Below are 11,016 nucleotides of genomic sequence, written 5' to 3'. Positions count from 1 at the left end.
CACATATAACTTTTCATGTTCTGAAACTAAATATTTCAAGAGTTATTGATGGTTAAAACTTTGACCGGACCTTGTCCAAAATGTAAGTATTTATGACCGGAGGGCGTAGCTTGAAATCAAGTGAAGAACCGAACCTAACAAAGATATTGAATGCAGGTTGCTGAAAATGAGAAACATATGGCATTTAGCTATAAATGATAACCTAGTAGGCCAGCAGAGCCTTGTTTCCCAAAGAAAAGGTCAGACAACAGCACTTCCCTGGCATGCATTCAATGAGGGGCAGGATCAGTAAATATTCCTTAAACAACTAGCAGTGCAAGCTACAGTAGTGGAGTTTAGTACATATACTTCATACAACATACTACTCCAGCAAAAAGATACTTAGAGAATGATCCATGGACATTTACTAGGGCAGCAGTAGGCAGTATCAAATGATGAACTCCATCTTACATATCGCAGTTACTGACAAATCTTTTTCTCGCGGTTCAATTTCTCTTTCGGTTATAATCCGAATGAATAACAGAACTCGCATCTGATTCCCCACTTCTTTTTGAGGAAGGGAGCAAATGTTTTGACCATTCCTCCAAGCTTTTACGATGAAGAGTGTTCATGCTAATAGAAGGTCGCTTCTCACAAATCATTTGCTCAGCAGCTTTCCAATCTTCAGCTAATCCTAGTGCGACAAGAAGTGCGCACATCACACAGACGCTTCTGCCATGGCCTGTTACAGATATAACACGCTATTAAATGATGAAATTCAAGAGTTAGACGGCCTATTAGATAAGCTCGGAAAGTTGTATGCATAAGCCATTACAATGAGGTTTTTTTTTTAAATCAGTTACAGAGAGGCTTAAGCTTAGAGCCAAACCTAAACGTTGAATTGGGTGCACATATCTAACTTAAGCTTATTTTTCTTTTAAGATCTGAGCTAACTTGGCCAAACAGGCTCTTAAAATAAACTCTGATACTATTACAACATCTGTGTCCATAATATGTGCGAACATTGATCCGGTTTGAATGTATTGAAGGTGCAGTTCAGCTTATGCACGGCAGTTCTACTTCTTGTCCGTAGATAAGCAAAAACAAATTAGAAATGGTAAATAATCATATGACATAAGATGACATGAAAATAAAAAAAACAACCATATCAGCATGCTTTTGTATCCAGACTAAACAATCATAACGATAAAGCATGTTACATGATATAATAGTTCATAACCATGCTCCAGAGGTAAATATGTCTCTCAAGTCTCAGCAATTATCTAATATGACTAAGCTACAGAAATGCATTCAGTAGCATAAATATAAGTATTTTAAAGAAAAACATATACAGAAACACAACATAGTTCCTAGTTCAAAAGCAGAAAGCAGGAAGCAGAATAACATATTTACCATAGGCACAGTGGACATATATAGGTTTGTTCTGAGACCGCTTTCTCACAGCCCATCGCACCGCAGACTCAATCTGTGATGGCTGAGGAGCCCTTGTATCCCAGGTAGCAACACACAAATATGCATTATTAGATAGGGTTGAGCTTTTTGGCAGCTCGCATGTGCAATCTATGACGGCAGGGTCACCTGGTGGCAGATGTTCAACTGAAGAAGGCCATCCTCCAACAAATAATCCATCTGCTATCTCAGTGTACAAGGGCTCATTTTTCACAAATCTCCGTAGCAACACAAACAGGTGGATGAAAAGAAGAAATGGCGAGAACATGATCCATGACCACAAGGGAAAGCTTCCATCGGATGCCTTGCCTAGGAGTAAAGGGAGATCAACCGCTGGGTGGGAAGCCATCGAGATTAGCATTGCAACCATAGATGTGTAAATGAGGGGAAAAGAGACAAGTGTCATTCCTAGTCCCTGGAAAAAATACGCCACAGAAAGCAAGACAGCAGCCTTCAGCCCAATCAACCTGGATATCCCCCAACCCATTTCTGCAAATCATTAGAAATTGACTGAGATCTAAAACCAAGCAGGGATGCAGCACAAAATCACAAAATAAGAAGTGGAAAAAAGGAAAGATAGGCTCTTAAGAGTAATTTCACCATTATAAACATATAGCTAGTTCAATAAACACAACGTACAGGAAATTTGTTAGTTTGATGAGGTAATGCCATTCAACATTACGCCCTCCTCAGGTTTCAATGTTTTAACATTCAAGTCACGCAGAACTTATTAATTCACAATCATCCCAGTGCATGAACGATACACCATTTTCAGAAATCCACGGTTCTGAAAATTAGCATTTCAAGACTGTATATGTCACGATTAACCTGAAAAAAACACAGCGATACACCACGCACATTCGAAAAATTAGCAATTCGCTATATCGATAACGAGCATTTCACTCAGTTTCCCTTGAACCACAAATCTAGGAAAATTCGCAACAAAATCAATTCGCAGATCACATAGACGGAAGGAAAACCTTCTCTCTGCTTCTCGTGCTGCAAATCTCAGAGAGTCGCGCCCGCCTCACAACTCCAAGCTTCAGAGGAGGTTCCACTTCTCAGCGCCACTCCTCCGTCAGTCGGCCTCGCCTCGCCGCACCCAAGCGCTACCCCCTTGCGGCACGCCGTTGAGCGCTGCCCTGCTCGCCCGACCTAGGGTCTCGGTGGGGAACTCTCCCTCGTTCTCCCTCTCTCTCTGGGTGGAGACAGAGTCCGGAGTCCGGACGTGGTCGCGCGATCTCGACTCGTGCGCCTGAGGTCTGGTCTGGATGGGAATCTCCACGTATGGACCTGCGGCGTATCAAGAGGCCGGAGTGCGGCCTGGCTATTGGTGCGCCCGGCCCATTGACGACCCGACGACGCTGCGAACTCCCTATTCTTCTTCGTTTTTTTCATTTTTATTTTTCTATATTTATAAAAATATATATCTATTTCAAAATATTATACATCTAGTCTACTGTTACTCGTTGGATAGGAAGAACTGTCACATATTCAATGGACGACACTTTAAAAAACCCAAAAATAAAAAATATTATGTTTTATTGCTCTCAAAATTCGAAACAATATAGAAAGAGCCATAATTTTTTTTAAAAAAATGACATAGAGAATACTATGATCTAGCTTTAAAAAATTTCAAACAAAACTACTACTTGTACAAAGATAAAAAAAAAGGCAAATTTCATCGCACACAAAGAGAAATAAAAAAAGGCAAATTTTATCGTACACAAAGAGAAATAAAAAAAAGGCAAATTTCATACTTTGTATAAGTAATATTTTTGAGTTGAAATTTTTTCAAGAGATAGATTGCAGCATCCTATACAATATACTTTTTTCAAAAAAAATTCATGACTTTCGATATTATTTTAAAATTTGAGGGTAATGGAACACAATGTTTTTTATTTTTTTATTTTTTAAAGGTATTGTATGTTGAATGGGTGACACATTTATTTTTTTAAAGGTGTTACTCATTGAATAGACGATACCTTGCTATTGCATATCTAACGGATGACGATAACTTAGATGTGTAATACTTTGGAATGATCATGTATTTTTGCAAATATTGAAAATAGACATAAAAAATCATTCTTCTTCTAGCCCTGTCTGAGAACCATACTTGCATTCGGTCAAAAAAAAAAAACATCATACTACTTGCAAACAGCAATGAGCGAGCCTGTAAATTAAAGGGTTGCTAATTTTTAGACTCTGAAAATATATCTCTTTAACATAAGCCATCCGATATTGATCTAATGCCCATAACTTTACTTTCTATATCTGGTCATCTTTTTCCTTGGACTTTATCTTGTATATCCGGTCATCTTCTTTCTCTATGTGCTGAGCCTTGCCTCGATCCCTCACCCTGCACGTATTTAGCTATCTCCGATGACTCTCCTATCATCGGATCCGTGCCCACCGCTCAGCCACCATGCTAACCACTCCATTTTCCTTATCCTGAGCTAAACCTGCCTATTGCCCATGCCGCCACTGTCGCCTTGTGACACTGCCATGTCGCAACCCACTACCGATCCGGTCATCGCCCCCTAGCTTCACTCTAACCCCAACCCCCCCCCCCCCCCTCCTAAACTCACCGGTGGACATCGCACGTTCACACATATTCACACCTATCACCTAAAGTCGTCTGAGCTCTAGTTAGCATGTGGTAAACTAAACACTACGTGAAAGAACCTGCGTGTTTTCCATTTAACGTAGGTGAGAAAATACAGATGCTCACGTGCATCAAAATCAAGTGTAAAGACACACAAACAAGCGACATAGTATGACTACTACCCATGTTAATATACATGGAGAACAACACAGAGCTCATCCTGTGTTCTCTTAGAGCTGGTTTATTGTTTGTACAACCCACGGCTTATACAGCAAGCCGGCCAACACAAACTCTACTTAAGGCGCCCTTGCAGATTTTACAGCCATCACAGCACATACTAAGGCTGTGTTTGTTTGCTGCTTCTGCTACTGGCAGAAGTCAGAAGCCAGAAGCCAGAACAAACAAGGTTCTGGAGAAGTGATTTCTGAAGAAACCAGAAGTCTGTTTCTGAGGAAAATGAACTAAAGCTGAGAAGCTCGCTAAGATGTGCTTCTCTGAGAAGCTATGTATTTGAGAAGCCAAAAATTTATTGTAAAAGTTAACAACCTATTTCTAAAAGCAGCTTTTCAGAAAAATCAAAAGCACAGTTTTTCAGAAAAGCTCAAAAACAGAAGCTCAAACAAACACGGCCTAAGATGCTGCTACCATTCCAACACCATTACCGCCATATTACTTTCTGTAGGAGCGAGCAAAATGGAATGACAGAATGCGAGTCATGCGCCATATTTCACCACATGGAGCTGCCGCAGCGGCGCAGCCCGCGGCCGCCCTTAGCGCTCACGTTCTCCCTTGACTGCTCCATCATCTTCTCCAACAGCTGAAACAAACACAAAACCATGACATGTTTCCGTCAGCACACTGACACACATGTTGATTGTTACACTATAACGATAAGTGAATGATGAGCACTGTGTAAAAAAAAGATACAACACGGTTGAGGTCGGAGTAAATACCATCTTTTTCTTTGACAACAGAATCGTCTTCTGCGAAAGAGAATGGAACAGAGACGACGTGTTTGATCAGATCCATGCATAGTAGCAGTGAAAAACAATGAAAAATATAGATGACCAATATTTTGTTTCTCAGTACCTCCTCCGCTCTAAGGCGTGCATTCTCCTCCTTGAGGTGGTTCAATTCAGCCTCAAGCTCCACGGTATATGCCTGCACCATTTCAAATACAGAAAGTCTGTCACCATCTGAAAAATCAAGCTAAAATGAACCATCCACAAAAAAGGCAACAAGCTGACATACACCAAACGAACAGGGCCATACACACCTGTTTTCTGGCGCGTGACCGGGCTGCCGATTCACGGTTCTTGATCATGCGCCGCTGCCGGCGCTCCACCGTCTTCTCGGTGCACCCATCCTCCGGGGACTCGCGTTTCCGCGCGTTGCCGTTCCGAACCATCCCTCCGTTGCCAATGCAGTTCATCATCTCCGCCTGTGTCATCGCGCTCATCCCGTCCGACGACCCCGGGCTCACGGCGGCCGCCACGCACTGAGACGGCGGGGGAGGCGGCACCACCACCATGCCCCCAGGGTACCCGTTGTGGTAGCCCATGCCGTCACCCATCACCGGGTACACGGCGTTGGCCGGCGCCACTTGGAACATCATGGGAGCCGCAAGCTGCACTTGCTGCATGTGGCTCATCGGCCCAGCTGGGACCATCCCGACCGCCGCGGCTGCCTGGCCGTGGTCTGTGAAGGCTCCTCGGACGACGCCGGCCTTGACCAGGAAATCCTCCAGCGTCATTTCGCCCAGCGTCACCTGCCGACCGCTGGCCGCGACGCCGCCGATCTCCATCTGCGGCTGGACCATGGCCTGCGGCGCGGCGTGAGCCTGGGCATCCACCGGCCCCTGGCTGATCTCGGCCCAGACCTCATCCACCGTCTTCCGGGACAGCGGCGGCGGCAGGGAGAACGACCCCTGCCGGCTCAATCCGCTTCCTCCCGCACCTCCACCTCCGCTCTCACCAGTTCCCGTTGCCATGGCCTCCTCCTCCAAGTCCCCCTTGCAGCCGCCGGTGGTGGCCTGGAACTCCTCGGCGTTCCATATGTTTGCCATGAACTCGTCCATGTTCATGGCCCCGAAGTTGCGCCCAGGCTCGCAGAGCGAATTCTGCAGCTCCTCCAGCGTCAGCGACAGGATCGACGACTGCAGCGCCAACGGATCCGACTGCTCCTCAGCAGCGCTGGTCCCAGCGCGAACGCTCTGGTCACGCTGGTGCGAGGTGACCTCCTGCTCGTTGAGGACCTTCACGTTCTTGCTCACCTCCGACGCCATCTCACTCAATCTGCAGGAGTATTTTAACACTCTGCTACTGTGTCTTTGAACGCTGCTCGTCTTGCTTATTTTGTAGCCTGCATGCGAGAGCAAAGCGTGGTGATTAGAAGCGGGTTAGAATAGATAGCCACATCGATGCATCGAATTGAAGGCAACCGGATGCGGGTGCTGGTGGTGCTTGTCTCATGCGCTTGAATATAAGGGCGCGCAATTGATGCGCTTCGCTCAGGCTCTGATCGGCTGTGTGCGGGCGGATGGTGGATAGACACTTCCTCGTTTGGATCTATCATCTATGCTTCGTGCGTTACGTTCAGTTTCTCGAAGACGGATCTTCTGCACTCTCCCATTTTGGTATGCACGAGTGCAGCATGATTCCACGTCTATTTTGCTGCACAACTCTATCAAACAGTAGAAAACAGCCAGGACATTCAGCATGAGATTATTATCCTTTGATGCATAAGAGCAGATACTGGTAGCGCTACATGAATTTTCGTGCTCCTTTGTCTGTGAGTTTTCTTCTATTTGATTTGATTCTGTGAGTCCTGCGTGCTCTGTTCTGGCAGAAGCCAAAGAGCGCAGGTGACGCTGCTCTCCTGACGTTTCCCAAAGGGAACAGGTCATTGCTGATAGACTGCTAGGAGGCGTGCCGATTTGGACTGTGTTTCTACGGCTTCTGTGGGGATAGCGCTAACCGTGTGCTAAGCGCGATGTGACGAACTCGTTGCTGGCATTTAGCGTGCGGTTTGTTCGGCAGCCAACGGTGGCCGCTGCGAAGACACCTCACTGTGCGCGCGTGCAGTGTGCAGCCACAAGATTTCACTATTTCAGGTGTACATTTCGTGTGAAATCTGAAGCAATAGTCGTCCCAGGTGCAGGCCAATTCTGAACAAGTCGTACTCTGGGCTGGACCATCTAGGTTGTACACGGAATACCGCGGTAGGCCAATAACATGAAATTGTCCCGTAACTCCTATGTTGGCCCATTGTAGGCCCATGTACGATAACACCCAAACACCCCTTTAAACATTGCTTTGCTCGAAAAACTCTTACAAAAGTTGTATAAATTTAGTCCTATGTCATTATTCGCGATATAGATCGTGCCTACTAGAATTTGATGGATTGTGTAGGCTTTCTTTTTGGCCAGATTTTTACGGTTCAACGACACATGAATGGCACTATTTAATATACTCACATCGCATGGGCTACCTCAACTGTAAAGGAATATAATGGAGGGCGAAGCATGCAGCAAGAGAAGACTGCGTCTTCAAGATTACGGCAAGAGATGAGGAATGAAAACCTTAGTCACACCCTCACCATCGAGCTAATTCCTACCGATTAATGTTAGCTCTAATGATGGATTACGCAACAAGCAGCATCACAAACACTTTGCATTCGAACTCAATCCCAAATAAACACAAACGGCAGTGAAAGACAACTTAGTGCTTAGTAGTACTACGAGCAACTACAGGCCGGTATGAAAAAAGCGAGAGCAAAGATTGGGCGGCGCGGTACATACCTTCTCGAACGCCGGCGAGAGAGCACCGAGGCAGCGCGCGGCGGCCCGGCCGTCAGCCGATGCCCAACGCAGGTTGACGAGCGGCAAAGCCAACCGCCGAAGTGACGGAGGGGAGAGTGCTGAACGGGGAGCAAACCGTGCCGCGCGGACGCGAGCGTATGTGCGCGTGGGGGCCGGCCGGGGCTGGCTGCGTGTGGGCGCCGAAACGGGAGGCAATTAGGTAGACATGTGCGTAAGTGCGTTGCCATTTTGCCGATGCTTATATGCGTGGCCGCGTGGGGGATGAGACGCGCCTGCCGTTGCTTGCCCCCTGTCGTTTGGACGTAACGCGCTCGTCGGCTTTCCACGGCAATCGCTATCCTTTCCTTCCGAGGTGGGGAGGTAAGCGATGGGCTCCGAGTCCCGAGGGGCCGCTACGGCTTAGCCCCTGCATGCTGATTGCTTCACTTCCGCCTCTGGGTTTTGTCAGCTCTGGTGCCCATGAAGGCGCAGCAGCGACAGTCTGCCACGCGTTATCTCCTTGCTTTTACCCTCAGATTGTGGGAGTTGCGCGCCACCGGTGCCAACGCTGGGTACACCGAAGGAAGCGGAGAAAAATTTTATGAGATCCGCGCTCGCGTAAGAGCTCCGTGAGATTCTCATCTGTATCGTACATGTACGATCACACGGTCCATACGTATGCATATCTATATATATGGGGACACATGTCACAACGCTGTATGGATCTCTAAAAAAACCTGGTCCCATAAAATTTCTCTCCAAAGGAAGCATTCCATTAACGGGAACTTGCCGCATATAATGTGACATGCTGTCTAACATATGAACAGCCCCCACAGGACACTTCCGACCCCAAGCGCAGCTAGAGCATGCGCAATCCTGTTACATTAGGACTAAACACAGTAGAAGGATTAGTAAAATTAAGTCACACTAAATTGTGCAACTCACAAAATAGGATTGTGCTATCAATGAGCCAAGCTCGAGTTTGACAGAAACTTGAACCAAGCTCGAGCAAGCCTGAGTTGTCGACTGAGTCTACAGACAGACTCGAGCTCGACTTGAGTAGGATCTTTAATAGTTAAAATTTATAAATTTTCTTTTCTATTCCTAATCAAGTATATAAATTGTTAAATTATTGAAGAGAATAATAGACTCGCGAGCTCAAGCCATCTCGGCTTGTTTGAGCTCGCGAGCTTTGAGCTAGGCTCAAGCTCAACTCAAATCTTAGATGAGCTGATCTCGAAACAAACTTTTAGCAAGTTGAGTTTGAGTAGCTTACGAGCTCTGGATTTTTTTGATAGACCTAGTTGTCGATGTAACTTCTTGTTTCACCACAAGAGTATCCGTGTCACGTCCCAAAAATCATAATATAGTCATTTAGCGTGCATAAGCATCATAGCGTCTTAAAATCATCTTTTAAGTGTTCAATAATGTTTCAAAAATGTATATCTTCAATTTATATGCGTTTCTACCGTATTTACTTTGGGTGGAAATAGTTTGGCAGTGGCTAGGAAGACCTAAAACCCTTTAGAAAGAAACCGGGAAAAAGATCTCCCCGCGGCGATCCAACTGTGCACCTACCGGTTTGACCGCCAGAGGTGTGCAGAACCCCAAGAGCCTCTTTTCCTGAGCGGTCTGACTGAGACTTCTCATGGTCTGACCGCCAGAACCCAGAACGTCCACTTAAAACCATCAACCAACTCTTATCCACTCGTCCACTCATTTGTTCTCCCCAAACACGAGTGTGTGTGTGAGAGAGAGAGAGAGGGAGAAAGAGAGGAGAAGAGGGAAGATCCCCCACCTTGAGCTTAACATAGGCCGAAGATTGAAAGAGATGGTCATCCATGAGTCCCCCACATCGTCCCCAAACTCGTCCCCAAGTTTTTCCCTTGCCAGAGCAAGACCCAAGCCAAAGGAGAGAGAGGAGACCTCTATCTCGACTACCATGACGACCGAAGATCGATGGAGATGGCTTCCTCAAGCTCATGCCATTCCTCCACCCCAACCCCGTACACCATCCCAAAGCCCGGTCTCCAAACCAGAGCTTCCCTCCAAATCAGAGCTTCCCTAGACTGATCCCCTCGAATACAAAGCTTCCCTACGCTAAGGTGAGACATCTCGTACTATTTTCCCGTCATTCTCGTGCCCTAATTAGTCCCTATTTCGTTTAGACTCGAGCTCCACCCTAGACTAGATCTCTCCATGGAGCTTAAAGTTTAACTCGGTGAATGTTGTCCAACCCACCCTAAAAGAACTTCACTAGTCTCCTAGTGCGTATTGGTACCTTTCATGTTCGAAGGCGTCGCTGGAGCCTTCGTCGGTGGCCTTATGGAGGCGCTGCCGATCAGGCCTAATGGTCTAACTGTCAGGATGAAAATTTAGCCAATTAGTTCCATTTCAGACTCCATAGTCATGAGTCAGACCGCTGTTTGGTCGTTCTGACTGCCAGTTGCGGTCTAACCACCAACCCTCCTAGTCTAATCGTTAGATCTACTTAGAGCTATTTTCCTCTTTGTCCATCTGTGGTCTGACCGCTAGCCACCTAGATCACAGTACCCTTAGGTTGTCTTGTCCGACGTGTAAACCTCTTCTACCCAATCGTCTGAGCGTTCTTTTATAAATATTTTCATAGGCACACATCATATAAATTATTTTATAGCATTTCATCATGCTTATTGCGATACATTCTCCTCTTTTAGTGATCGTCGAGCCGGAGAGTAGTGGGTTTTCACGAGAAGGTTTTGGGGGTTGATCTCGTTTTGAAGCAGAGCAGCAAGCAAACATCTAAGCATATTTCACCTCATAATTTGGATCATGTGGTGTCTAAATTGATAAGTTACTGCTTATGTAAGATATGTATGTTAGAGTTTCAATGGTGAGTTATATGGGTAGTATCTATATTGCTGCACTATTTCTACCTTGATCTTGTTGATGATCCTTATCCTTGTAACCTGGGTAGAATATTGTTGATGTTTAACTTAAAAGGTTGGCCGAAATGCTTAGCAATGCATATGTACTCGATAGAAGTCGATCAGTGGTTCAACCATTATTCATGAGCTTAGAGCTTATTTATTGTTCAAAAGGATAATGATGATATTGAGAAGTATGAGTTGTGAGGATGAGGCAAGATTTGGGCGGTGCTAGGGAGAGGAACTCAGATGTTATA

At 45.8% G+C, this 11,016-nt stretch overlaps 2 protein-coding genes across 5 annotated transcripts; both read right to left on the bottom strand.

Annotated features, from left to right (window-relative positions):
- Nucleotides 1-240: 240 nt before the first annotated feature.
- On the bottom strand, nt 241-2,730 carry LOC133909213 (uncharacterized). Of its 2 annotated transcripts, none has more exons than XM_062351543.1 (3): nt 2,430-2,730; nt 1,393-1,938; nt 241-721 (listed from the first exon to the last, which is right to left on the bottom strand). In XM_062351543.1, the coding sequence occupies exons 2-3, from the start codon at nt 1,934-1,936 to the stop codon at nt 486-488; spliced, it is 780 nt and encodes a 259-aa protein (XP_062207527.1). In that variant the 5' UTR covers nt 1,937-1,938; nt 2,430-2,730; the 3' UTR covers nt 241-485. The 2 variants fall into 2 exon arrangements, with proteins under 2 accessions (XP_062207527.1, XP_062207528.1); XM_062351544.1 differs by lacking the exon at nt 2,430-2,730 and having other exon boundaries at nt 1,393-1,474; nt 1,579-1,779.
- A 1,624-nt stretch (nt 2,731-4,354) lies between these two features.
- Nucleotides 4,355-8,066, bottom strand: LOC133910169 (bZIP transcription factor ABI5 homolog). 3 transcript variants are annotated; one of them, XM_062352682.1, is made up of 5 exons: nt 7,854-8,066; nt 5,331-6,415; nt 5,144-5,215; nt 5,008-5,037; nt 4,355-4,871 (listed from the first exon to the last, which is right to left on the bottom strand). In XM_062352682.1, the coding sequence occupies exons 2-5, from the start codon at nt 6,336-6,338 to the stop codon at nt 4,782-4,784; spliced, it is 1,200 nt and encodes a 399-aa protein (XP_062208666.1). In that variant the 5' UTR covers nt 6,339-6,415; nt 7,854-8,066; the 3' UTR covers nt 4,355-4,781. The 3 variants fall into 3 exon arrangements, with proteins under 3 accessions (XP_062208666.1, XP_062208665.1, XP_062208664.1); XM_062352681.1 differs by having other exon boundaries at nt 5,008-5,215; XM_062352680.1 differs by lacking the exon at nt 4,355-4,871 and having other exon boundaries at nt 4,893-5,215.
- Between the last annotated feature and the right edge of the window lie 2,950 nt (nt 8,067-11,016).

The sequence above is a fragment of the Phragmites australis genome, chromosome 2, assembly GCF_958298935.1.
Source record: "Phragmites australis chromosome 2, lpPhrAust1.1, whole genome shotgun sequence".
Taxonomy (NCBI): domain Eukaryota; kingdom Viridiplantae; phylum Streptophyta; class Magnoliopsida; order Poales; family Poaceae; genus Phragmites; species Phragmites australis.
The sequence above is the reverse complement of the archived record's forward strand: the minus strand, read 5'-3'. Positions and strand labels throughout refer to the sequence as shown.